The sequence below is a fragment of the Marmota monax genome, unplaced genomic scaffold (assembly GCF_021218885.2).
Source record: "Marmota monax isolate L192 unplaced genomic scaffold, Marmota_monax_Labrador192_F-V1.1 WCK01_AAM20220418_F8-fsc00010, whole genome shotgun sequence".
Taxonomy (NCBI): Eukaryota; Metazoa; Chordata; class Mammalia; order Rodentia; family Sciuridae; genus Marmota; species Marmota monax.
The window spans coordinates 19,304,086-19,316,765 of NW_026692321.1; the positions used below are offsets into that span (position 1 = coordinate 19,304,086).

General features: G+C 49.9%; 1 protein-coding gene across 14 annotated transcripts; it reads right to left on the reverse strand.

Annotated features, from left to right (window-relative positions):
* Positions 1-1,030: 1,030 nt before the first annotated feature.
* Slc5a6 (solute carrier family 5 member 6) lies at positions 1,031-12,626 on the reverse strand. 14 transcript variants are annotated; one of them, XM_046441476.2, is made up of 18 exons: positions 12,269-12,626; positions 11,770-11,835; positions 9,562-9,628; positions 8,250-8,790; positions 7,871-7,936; positions 7,484-7,535; positions 7,018-7,085; positions 6,454-6,608; positions 5,892-6,032; positions 5,576-5,705; positions 4,884-4,972; positions 4,238-4,350; positions 3,834-3,901; positions 3,345-3,431; positions 3,028-3,206; positions 2,721-2,824; positions 2,389-2,504; positions 1,031-1,991 (listed from the first exon to the last, which is right to left on the reverse strand). In XM_046441476.2, the coding sequence occupies exons 4-18, from the start codon at positions 8,640-8,642 to the stop codon at positions 1,848-1,850; spliced, it is 1,905 nt and encodes a 634-aa protein (XP_046297432.1). In that variant the 5' UTR covers positions 8,643-8,790; positions 9,562-9,628; positions 11,770-11,835; positions 12,269-12,626; the 3' UTR covers positions 1,031-1,847. The 14 variants fall into 14 exon arrangements, with proteins under 14 accessions (XP_046297432.1, XP_058434414.1, XP_046297431.1 ...); XM_058578431.1 differs by having other exon boundaries at positions 11,770-11,839; XM_046441475.2 differs by lacking the exon at positions 12,269-12,626 and adding an exon at positions 12,127-12,228 and having other exon boundaries at positions 11,770-11,839.
* Positions 12,627-12,680: the final 54 nt, after the last annotated feature.

Below are 12,680 nucleotides of genomic sequence, written 5' to 3' on the forward strand. Positions count from 1 at the left end.
ACCTAGTCACCTGGCCTCTGAGTAGACTCTTTCTACCCTAATTTGGCAAATCAAACTCTAGGGATCTTATTCTCTCCATTACCCCTGAAGCCCCATCCAGGCATGTCTGAAATAGTGTTAATGGACATATCTTGGACCTGACCATCACAGCCATTTCTCAGGTCTGGAATAGCTCAAGACTATATATCCACAGTCCATATTGAATAGGAATTTATATATTTTTGCAGTGCTGGGGATTAAACCCACACATGCTAGATAGCTCTATCACTGAGCTACATCCCATACTGAATAGGAATTTTTATTCTCAATTCCAGTGTGTCATGGATTGGGGAAATAATGAGCAGAAGGTTTTAGGTTCATTGGTGCTCTAATTGGATCTGGGCAGAGTAGCCGTGGCTGGGGTCTGGGTTTGAGCATGATGAGCCTGTTCTCCCACAGGGCTGGCCAGAGCAGCAGTGGAAAGAGAACTAAAGTGGAAAGAGAAAGTTGGGATATAACCAGCACTGTGGCATATGCCTGTAGTCCCAGTTGCTCAGGAGGCAGAAGCAAGATCAGGTGTGCCCAGGAGTATGGAGCCAACCTTGGCAACACAGCAAGACTCTGTCTCTTAAAAAATAAGGCTGGGGTGGATACAGGAAGACAGAATGTCCAGCACAGGATATGAGACTAGCTGGGTCATGTCTGGGAGCCATAAGGTGGCCTCAGTAGGAGCTGAATCCTCAGATCTGCCTAGGACATCTCTGCTGAGGTAATCTGGAGAGCTTCTCAGCAACAGAGATTGTTTGGCAAAGGACAAAAAGGGCAACAGGTGACAGCCTAAGCCACAAGAAGTAAAGCCTTAAGGAGTAAGTACATCTTCCACCCTGAGGAGCGCAATGCCGCCCCAACAGATGTGGAACTGCAGAAACTCCAGGAAGTTTCAGTGGAAGGCCCCTCTGTCCCTTCCACTGACAAACACATCTATGCACAGGAGGGGCTCTTCTTCTCCAGGGACTGGGTGGATAGTTCAAGACAGAACAGAAGCCAAGACTCTAGATCCAACAGCAATTTTTATTCCCTAGGAACAAAGATACATGAGAAAGAAACTCCAAAAGAAAATAGGAGTATCAATGACAGAATGATACCAGGGTGCCTGGCTCAGGAGACAAGGATAGCATATTCCACAGAGGACCTGGTTACGGCCCTGGTTCCTTGGATCCATATTTGCCCATCCCCAAAAGCCCATTTCAGTGTTTTAGGATGGGGTCAGTGATGTGGAAAATCTGCCTACTGTACACAAAGCAGATGAACACACCTGCCTATTCAGAGAGGCTCAGGGACATCAAAACCTCTCAAGAACAAATTAGGCACACAAGAATGAGGAGCCTGGGACTCACAGACAACCGGAAAGGGATCACAGGGCCCACCAAGGCTGACAGAATTGGTGTCAACATGGAATAATAAGGGAACAGTTGTCCTTTAAGGAGCTTTGAGCTATGTGGAGCTGGTGGAGCTGGTCAATCTTGTCAAATCGAGCCCCAGGACAATTTTCCCCAGAAGTATGGTCTCTAACTTCTCCAAAGGACACTGGCTATGCTGAATCAGAAGCCATATCCCTTTCCCAGAGGATTTGCTCCTATGCTCATTATTGCACTATCCTTCCCCTTGCAGCCTGGTCCTCTAGAGAACAGACTGGCAAAGGATGAGGAGAAACTCTGCCCTCCCCTCACCCGCCTGGAATGGGACAATTTCCATGGCAGGTGAGAACCTTTAAGAACAAAATCCTTTGGTGTAGACAAAGTCACCCAGTCCCATCCCTGCACTATAGTGTCCTCCGACTGCTGGCTGGCAGTGGGGATCTGTCCCCATCATAGAGAGGTCTCTTGGAGAACAAAAGTGGGGCTGCTGCCCTGGTGGGCTGAGCCATCCTGAGCCATCTCCTCCTTGTCTCTGCTGTCCCACAGCACCCCATTCATCTTCTCCGGAAACAGGTCACAGTCCGTGGGGACATCCTGGGAACATGCAGAGCAAGGCAGTGGAACTGGTAAGAGTGGGCAAGGGTGATGAGGGACACATGTAGGAAAGCGAGAGACCCTGCTTGGGTCCCCGCTAGAAGGGAGCCCAGCCAGGCCAGTGGGGGAGCAGGGGAGGAGAGGGAGGAGCACAGTACAGAGCAGGAGTGGGACAGGGCAGCAGAAAGGCCAGGCTGAGCTGAGCTGATCCTTCTGCTCCCCGAGCCAGCTCGGCCTTGTGGAAGGGCAGCTGCTAGGGACAGTCCCTGTTTAGGCACATGATTAGAAAAAGGAGTGCTGGAGACAGGAGACAGAAAAGGGGATAGGAGGGGACTTAGAAGGCAAGTGGCATCTGTGTGCAAGAGAAGGAAGTAGGTCATGTGACAGTGGGTCCCACCTGGCTGTGGCTTCTGCAGCAAAGCCGCTTCTGACAGGACAAGGGCAGGAGGGAGAGAAGTCTTGGCAGCACAGGGTAAATGGTCCCAGGGTTCAGGGGCCGGCCCCGCATTCCCCCTGAAGGCAAAGGAACTTCTGAGTGACTTCTGGGGAACCCTCCAGGGCAGCAAGTCCTTGGCTGTCCCTTCAGCAGAAGTCTCAGCCCCCTCCCACCTCTGGGACCTCTGCTGGGAAGCCTGGCTGTTACCTACAGCCAAGGGCTCTGAGGGGCAGAGTCCTCAGGAGCCCCCTTGCCCCTCCTCATTTTTCTGCACAGCAATACCAGATCCTTACCAGTGAGCAGACTGACAGTCAGGCCCACCACAATAACTGTGGTAGAGTTGTGAGCACTGTACCATAAATAAGACAGAGAATAGAATCGTTGCAGCCCTGTGGGCCTGGAGAGAAGAGAGGGGGGAAGACAATTAGCAATGGTTGAAAGGGCATTCTTAGACACCTCATTCTATCCACCTGCAACAACACTTCCCAAGCCAACACTTCCCAAAGTCCTCTGGTGGCCAATCCCTTAGCAAGGCCTGTTTTAAGATCCTTAAAACTGAGTTTCTGCCCTCAAGGAGAAGGACAGCAAGCCCAGCCTCACTTAGAGAGGGTGGTCGGGGTCATCAGGGTGGTCACAGTAGTGGTAGTCAGATTGATGGGCAGGCTGAAGATGGACCCATTAAGTGAAGGTGCAATGCTAGAGCTCATGCTGGTCACTATGCTCCCAACGCCGATCCAGAAGGCCATGATGAGTCCCGCCAACAGGCCCACAATGGCACCCTGCCCAAAGACACAGCACACTTTCTTGTCACAAGGCCAAACCTTCACAGTCTCCAGCCCCCCATCCTGAAAGCCCTGCCAACCAAGTCCACAGGCCCATCCCATGCACATGACTGTGGACCCAGATACATCACTCACAGGAGGGTTGGCACAAGGAAAGAACATCCCAAGGCAGAAGAGTCCAAGCAGTGGCCCCCCGACCATGCCAAAGATGCTGATTGCTGCCTGGGGAGGATAGAGTTGAGGAAAAATGAGAAAAGAACACACCACCCACAATCAAAGACCCCAGGCTCACTGAGCAAGCACAACTACCAATCACTGCCTCATAGCCCCACTCATCAGCTGTCTATCTCCTCCCCCTGGAACAGAGGGCAGAAATGACTGTGGGCATGTGCTCTGGATTCCCACTTCAGGCTGAACTCTATGTCTCTCTGAACTGACAATATCCCAGAAGTAACCTGAGAGCTTTTTGCCACTTGAGAGTCTAAAGTGGCAAAAAGCTAAAGGTGGTCATCAAAGGGGATTTCTGACACCTGCTCCTTAAGCCATACCCTGCTGAAAATTTCCTATTTCAATCAATCCCTTTTCTTCCTTACAAAGTATTTTCTTCTCTCCATAGTTCATTACCTGCAGCACAGATCCCAAATGGGAAGAAATGTAGGCCATTCCAAGACAAAGTATCCCATAGCCAAAGGCTGGGGAAAAGCACAAGGGAGAAAATAAGCAGATGTGAGCAAACACAATAAAAAGAGAGAAAAACAATACAACTACCCAACCAAGCCACCACTCCTGGAGCCCTGGAAAGAGGGCACATATTCCTCATGCCCCAGCTCCAGGTCCCTCTGCCCATTCTCAGTGCTATGTGACTCAGAAACCTCCCCAGGAAACGCTCTGAGATATATAAAACCATGGGGTGAAGGCTGTGGGCTTCACCAGGCAACTGGTGTGCCCAGAATAAAATAGGTGCTGACAGTAGTCAGGGTGTATCTCAGAAAGAACAAAACTGACAATATGGGGAAGTGTAACCCCACCAAGGCTTCTGGAAAGCACGATGGCCCGGGCCTCGCAGAACTCAGGGAACCAAGGTTGAATCAGGTCTTCCATCGTAACAGTTGCCAATGAATTAAAAGCAGAGGATATGGTGCTAGAAAAAAAGAGAATGAGGAACAGCACTGTGCCCAGGAGCCAAGATAGGCAGAACTAACAAGGGACTCTACAGAGAGAACAGGGCCCAAAAGGTGACAGAGATGACATATGCAACCTAGAACCATCCTCACAGTTGGAACTCGGGATACTTCAGAGGAGGTCTGGAAGGCAAGGACACTGTCCCTTGTTGATTTTTCTTTCTTTTCTTTTCTTTTTTTTTTTTTTTGCAGCACTGGGGACTGAACCTAGGACCACCCATGTGGTAGGCCAAGTGCTCTACTACTGAGCCCCAGACACTGTCCTTTTCGGATGTAGGTAAAGCTTTTGTTGAAGTCAATCGATTCCTGACATTATAAAAAGAACTCTTAATCAAAACAGAGCATCATCTGCAGAGGCTGTGGTCTTATACAGTTGGACTATATCTTGTCATCCACAATGGATGGCACAGTGAGAAACTCAATGGGATCCCTCCTCCACCTGTCCTCTTGGAGTAGGAGCACCACACTTGGGGCAAGTGGTCAAAGGGGATACCTGAGGGAGCCACTGAAGAGGCAGGCAACAAAGAGCCCAGGCAGGCCTGGCAGACCTTTCAGGATGTCTATCACAAAGTAGAGGACGAACTGCAAGCAGAGCAGAGTACATGGACCTCCTCAGAAAGGTGCCTTCCCCAGGTAGGCTGTGCACAGAAACCCCTCTGCACATGCCCCAGCAAGTCCCCAGAGCCTGGTGCATCAGGATAGGGAGTCAGATACACAGGCATCTGCTACTATAAGTGACCTCCCCCAAGTCAACAGAAAAGGGGCCCTGAAGAGAGAGTGACATATGGCAGCACAAGTCCCAGTTCTGCCTCTGACTAGCAGTGTGATGTCAGCACACTGCCTACCTCACCAAGGCGATTTCTCCTCTATAAAATGACACTTCTGGAAGGATTATATAAGACCAGGCATATGACAACTCCTGGCAGGGCATGTCGTGCATAGTGAGGGACAGGTTAAAAGTAACCTTCTCCCCACGCCCCCACCCTGGCAGGATGAGCACTAATTAGGTGATGACTAGGGCTGGCATCTGACTCTCTAGACTACTGGAACCTCAGAGTTAGAGAGGACTTTTCCTCCATCTCCCATCCAGGCCATGGGGCTTTTCTGTAGCTACTCAAACTATCTGCTTGGAAGCCAGGTCTGGCCTCTCATGGGCACAGGAGGGAGCTGGAGAGGCCCTCTCACTTGGTCAGGAGCTGCCTGAGACTGCTGGGTACTCATGGGATTCTCCTGGTAATAGGCGAACATGACCAGGCCGATGAGACAGCTCATGCAGAGGACCAGCTGCTGGCAGGGGAACACCGCATAGCAGGAGCTGCAAAAAGTCAGTGCCAAGGGGTAAGTCTGGGTTAATGGGCACCATCAGGCACACCCTCCTGAGCCTTCAGAAAGGAGGTCTACTTCCTGGCTCCAATGGATGCATGTGCACCCTGCCATCCTGCCCCACCCCATGCATCTCCAGGGAACCCCCTACTCTACTGCTTTCTGACCCCGCACTCACAGCACAGCAGCCTTCTCTGTGCGGGAACTGAGGTAGCGCTGCACCTGAGCCTGGTTCACACCATATAAAGAGAGCATCATAAAGACTCCCCCAAAGGCCAAGGACCAGAAGGTGTGCCGCACAAAGGGGTCAGGATCCAGCCTGCAACAGATGCCACCCAGCCACCATGTCAGAGCCCCAGACACCAACTTGGCTTTCCTGTCCCTGGAAAGAGAGGTAAGTGGACAGCAGAGCAAAGTGCCACTGCTATGCTAAGAGAATGACTTAAGACAAGGACCTGGATAGACTCAAGAGACAGCACAGCAAGCTGGAGGGAGAGTTCCCTCTTTTCAACCCCAGCCTCATCCCAGGTAGTCATCCTGGTACCATCCTGATCCTCCACAAACACCAGCAGGGCACCTGTGATCACTGTTCCTCTCTGTAGTGCCAGCTTCCTGCCCATGTAGTGTTGCACCTGAGCTTCCCAGCATGCCCTTTGCTTATGATGCCCAGATACTAGGTTTTAGGATGGGCTTAGATCCCAGATACTGCAGACTGCAGTCAGGTCAAAGTGTGTACTTACTCAAACCCAGAGATGCGGCCGTGCTGGGAAGCCACATCCCACACATGCCCCAAGCCTCCTACTTTGTTCGACCCCACAATGATGACTGCCAGCTGCCCTAAGAACATGACCAGTGTCTGGAACACATCTGTCCAGATGACAGCCTTCAGTCCACCCTGCAGAGAAAAGACAGCACACCTGCCAAAGATATCTTCCACATTATCCACAGGGAGGACACAACCAGCGGGGAGGCTACACAACTTTCCGGCAGTAATCACTGGGACTCTACTGGCATCATTCCCATCCTCACTCCTACCTCCCATCCTAAATCTCATCTTCCCTCACCCCAACCTATCCGTAGATTTCATCCCATCTCCTCACCTATATTCTTATCTCATTCCTTCTTCTTCTTCTTTTTTTTTAGTTGTAGATGAACACAAGACATTTATTTATTTATTTATTTATTTTTATGTGGTGCTAAGGATCGAACCCAGTGCCTCACACTTGGGACGCAAGCACTCTGCGACTGAGCTACAATCCCAGCCCCTCATCCTTTCTTTATCTCTCAGGCCTTACTGCACTTACCAATGCAGTATAGATGTTGCAGACAATGCCCAGGGTCAGCACAGACAGCCACAGATCAAAGCCAGTCACTATAAGCAGATAAAAGTCACACTCATATCTCTGGAAGAGGGTTTTCCAAGACAGAAGCCAGAAAAGCCCTGGTGAATGCAGCTATGCTAAGTCATAGAGATGAAGCAATTAGTCATTAAAGACAAAATAAACCATTCTCAATGGGGAAAAATGTTTGCAAAGCTCCACCAAAAGGTGTTGATTAACCAATTCAGGCGAGGCATAGTAATGTTTGATCAGCTTTCAAGTAAGGTGAACCAATCCTGCTTCTACCTGATAGAAGCCAACCCAAGGGCCCATGCAATGATTTAACTCCCTGTCCAAAGTTAGGTTCTTATGGCACATTGCCCTTCTTTGACCCTCCCAAAGGTGTTTTCCCAGACTTCCACTGCTGGAAGCCAGGGGCCTGACTCCTCACCTGCATTGAGGGCCAAAGATGGAGCATAGAGCACGACCCCCATGTAGATCACCTGTTGGATATGCGAAATGATGTGATGGGGAGAGGAGATGCAGGTGGGATGAGAGAAGGATGGACCTCAGCTCCAATTTCCCCAAGATTTCCCCTTTCCTAGTTTACTTCCCTCTCCCTTCTCCTCCCAAAGTCTGGCTTACTATCACCCCAGTGCCTATGGTGGCATTGGACAGAATGGGCAGCAGGAGGCCGCTGATGGCTTCTATGACATTGACCCCTCACAGGAATTTCAATCCTGCCAGTCTGAGAGCAGGGAAAACTCCATCTCCCTCAACATGCCTAAATTCAGCTCTCTACATGCCCCGGGCTCAATTTCTATCACATTCCACTTACCATCTGAAAAATGAAGGTCACAGTTCCACAAACCCGCACTGCTTTATTGAATCGGAGCTCCAAGTACTGGGTAGGAATACACAGAAAGAAAAGGTATCCTCCCAAGCCTGCCCTCCACAACACATACCCCTTCCCTCAAAGACCCAGGAGGAAACATCTAACGCATGTCCACTCTAAGCCTTCCTCAGCAAGGCACTCCCCGGACTCCCAGCCCCACCTGGACTCCATCCAGGAAGAACTGAGAAACTCAGGGGAATTCTCTGTCATCTTCCTTGGATGGCGGTGATCTAGGGCCCTAGATCACCTCATGTATGTCCTGTCCTCTTCTCCATTCATATCTCTGGAGGTCCCCATGCCTCCCCCGACCTTCCCTGCTCACCTCATAGGCACTGGTGAGATTCAAACGGTAGAAGATAGGGATGAAGATGTGAGCAGGTATCAGCAGCCCTAGGAAGTAGGAGCAACCCAGGAACCAATACTGGGTCCCAAATCGGTAGATCTCAGATGGAACTCCCAGGATGGCAACAGCTGACTGGAAGGTGGCTAGCAGGGACAGCGCCACAGGAAAGCAGCCCATTTTGCGATCTGCCATCAGCAGTTGGCCAACAGTATGGTGGCCCCAGCCACGAAAAGCATGGTAGAGACCAATGGCCAGGGAGAGAAGCAACAGCAGAACAAATACCACATAGTCCACAAAGGAGAAGGTAGATGTGGCCACGCTTGTGTCCGAGGTTGAGAGGAGGGGGGCTGCGGTGCTCATCGTTACACTCATCCTCGCAGTGTCTGTGGTCTGTAGCCAGGTGCTGCTCTTGGGTTCTGGGCTGCCACTCAGCTGGGCAGGGCAGGCAACTTACAAGCTGGCTCCCAGCCACGGTTATCACAGTCCTCCTCTTCCACCCAGTGACATGGTCCAGGGTGAGCTGCAAGGAGTCAACTTCTAGTCAAGCCTATTTTGTTCCATACCTGTTAGACTTGCACCAGACAGTGTGGCGATAACTACCTGTGAAGGCCTGGGATGGGCTGGATAGGGGAAATTGGAAAGGGAGGAAGCAGCAGAGTAAGAGAGCCAGGAGACAATAATTTGGCTAGGACCTTTGGGTGTGCAAAGCTATGAAATTCAATAATATTCTTGGGCTTCCACCTAAGTAGCAAAAAGAAAAATCAACTCTAGCTCCAGTTTCTTTTCAGAATTAATATAAACTTTGCCTTGTAGGCAAAGACCCAGTCACTATAATGTATTAAGCTAGTAGAGCCCAGCCTGGCGCCACAGCCTGCAGGGAAGAAGAAATGGAGAACAATGACAGCAGGGCTTCCCCTGTTCCCCTTGCCTCAGCCTCAGCCTTACCTCCCATGATTCCCAGAATCACCCTTCTAACAGCACCACTTCTCAACACTGCTCAACAGTGAGCTTGCCTCCATGGCAGCCTGAACTCCATTCTAATCACTCTGTGCCCTTTCCTTTCTCTCCAACACTACTCAATCAACCTGATACCCAATTTCTCAGACCCTCCACCTGCCCTACCAAGGTCAATAACAGATCTGGAAAGAATGATGGGATTCCAAAATGAGAGGCAAGGTGCCAGGGCACTGTGCTGGAACCAAGGATTGAAGATTATGATTCCAGAACCACTGTGGACAAAAGCTAACCAGCTGGGGAGAATGTTCACACACTGCTGCAGGCAGACACCTACCTGGAGAAGTAATCCCTGTTCTGTGGCAGAGCTGGGCAGAGGTGGAGTGTCCGGCTCTATAAAGTGGCTAAGAAGAGACTAGGAATGAGGCGTGGGGAAAAGCTCAAAAGCTATTTGTTCTGGTCCATCCATGCAGGGAACCAATCGCTGTGAATCAAATGGCCCTATCACCCCAACTCAGAAGTTCCAAAATGGGAAGCAGTGAGCTCATATTCAATAGCATTCCTAGATGGATTAGGCTTTCAGCCTAAGTCACTCTTGGCACCCTGTGTGTTGGAGGGAGTTAGAAAGGAGGAACTGAGAGAAAATGGGAAAGTTGCTTTTCTAACTCCCACACAAAAAATAGTAATCCTCCAAGAACACACAGAGAAGCAAAGATAGAATTGCAGAATTTCAGCATTTAAAGATATCTTAGGTGATCACTATTATACCCTCTCATTTCACAGATAAGCAAAGGCCCAGATTATTCAAGTGAACTTTTCAGAAGCACAGCCAATTGTTGTCAGAAGCCAGATCAGAACCAAGATCTAATAATTCTCCATCCATTCTGCTCTCCATAAATATCATCTTGTCTTCAGAACCAATGCCCTAGGAGTACTTATTGGTACAGAGGAAAAAACAGCAGAGTGTCATGTATTTAGATAGCCTAACATGACGACAGTTAACATTTTCTAAACATCTGCTATATAGCCCAGAAGTGTGCTAAGTGCTTTGCTCTCGTTAGTAACACTAAATAATGAAGTTATAATGGCTGATGCTTTCAAAATACCATTTCTCAGGTTAAGACAGGAATTTTTCACAAGGTAATTGAAACAAATAATTTGCTTAAGGTTATGCAGTATGATACAAAACAAGGGAGAAAAAAAATAATGCTGTCTAAAGGAAGAGTATTGTCTGTAACTATGGCAGGTGAGTCACCAGAAAAGATCTGTCCTTACTACTCCAAGAAAGGGCAGGAGCTGAGTGTTAACTATAGTCAATCATTCAAGACACATAGTTTAGATTTCAACTAATCTAGAGATAGATTAATATAAACTGTGTCTTCTGGTCCTGCCCACTGGAGGGAAGATCAGGCCATCCTTTAGCTCTCCAGTATTCTTGGGCATATGCTACCTGGTTAGCAAGGAATAGACTGAACCTGAACTTGGAACCTCCTGGGACCATTGAAAAGAAGAAAGAGCTGGCAATTATTGGGTCACATGTTTACAGTCACGAATGCTAGTGTCTAGAACAAAGTTCTGAACAGGTCACTCTGGTTTAATCTAAAGATGGCCAGGGCTTTTTTATGTTGCAACATCTTGAGTTTTCTTGTTCCTCTTTGACAATTTTTACTGCTAATGATAGAGATGATGGGAACTACTAGAAAGAGATGTCTGCTATGTGCAACAAAGAACATGTAGAACTAAATGGTTAATGGCACTGATAGGCAGGTGGTTACAGAAAGGACTGGGACACCATACTGCTGAGGTAAACTGATAGGCTTCCTGATAAAATTCTATTTGCCTGAAGTACAGAGAACCTTCCTGGATGGCTAAAGAGAGCCAGGAAAGACAGGGAAAAAAAAAAAAAAACCGGTAACAAAGCCTTCATCGAACACAGTATAATTCTAGGAACAGAGCAGTGGCTTTCTAAAAACCCTACACTGATAAAATCCAATGGACTTGCCAGAGAGTTGGAGTCAAAAGGAGGAACCAAGTTGTTTTACTAAAACTTCAACATACCAAGGTACAAACAGCTCATGGGGGCCCCTTTTAAAAAAGCCTTACTCACTTTGGTCGCACACTGCACTGGAATGCTTTGACTCCTACAAAATGTAAAGGACCCACTGTAGGATCAACTTCTCCAAAAAGATTCTCTCAAAATTTGTCTTGTGTCTAAAATTCCTCAAAGTCTGAAAAGCTTGGGGCTTCTTATCAAAATGCCAAGATCGGATTTTAACATCTTGGAAAATGTGCCTGCCATCCAAATGTAAAACGCAAATTCCGAAAATTCTCAGGTATAGGTACCTAGTAATAGATACCTGGGAGAACATGAAGGGAAGGCTCTGCTGGCTACTCGAGATGAGTTCTGGTTGGCTTCAATGAGCTTTTATTTTTTTTTTTTGGGGGGGGGGACGCTAATCAAAGCAAAAACTGTTTCTCCAAGAGCAGGAGTCCCCTAGCACCCTTCGGTCGGAACACCGGCTACCCTGGGATACTGCTGTCTTACCTTACCTCCGTTCTTCAGCCAGGGCTAGGAAGGTCTCTTCTTTCTTTCCGAACTCAGCATCGCTCCCTGTCTTTGGAAAGGCAAAAAAAAAAAAAAAAAAAAAAAGAGAGGGGGGGGGGGGGGGGAGAGAGAGAGAGAGAGAGAGAGAGAGAGAGCACGTCTGTGTTGCCCCAACCTCCTCGCTACGCTCTGGGACGCCGCGCGGTCTCAGGACTGAGGTGAAGGCGACTTGGCGCCCGGGGCGTTCCCAGGCTCGTGTCCTCCCACCCGTATTTGCCCTTCGCCCTCCGCTCCTCCATCACCCTTACCCTCTTTCTTTCCCGGCTTTCCCCTGCCCTCCACACGTGCCGAGCTCACCTCTTAACTGCTCGCACTTCAGACCTCCAGTCCCCACGCTTAGGGACAGTCCGCTCCGCCCCTACCAGTCCCTCCTCGTCCGCCCAGAAACTGTTCTGCCCAGCCTCTTCGCCCCCGCCCACTCCGGCCCGGCCCAGCCCACCTGCCGGGTCTCCACACGTGGATTGCTGGAGGGCTGGGCCCGCAGCGCCCAGGCCGGGTGACAGCGGGGCCCCGCCCCCTGCCCGCCCCAGCCGCTGTGCCGCCATGTTTACTGAGGGCGGATGGAGAGGCCCGAATCGCTACGGAGGCGCAACCTTGGCATCTGGACTAGCACAACGCGGGCCGGAGGGAGTCTGCAGTCGGCTCAGGGGAGCTGAGCGGCTACAGGGGCGTATGCCAAAGGGGAAAATGAAAAGGCGGGTGGGTCTGTCCACCCCGAATGAGCATTGGAGCGCACCGAAACTAGCACGGACCTCGTAGAGATGTCCGCCCCTCGGCGACTGGACCTGTCCGACTAAGCCACGCCCCGAGGCGATTGCACTAGAAGGGGGTGGCGCTCCGGAGGCGGGGCC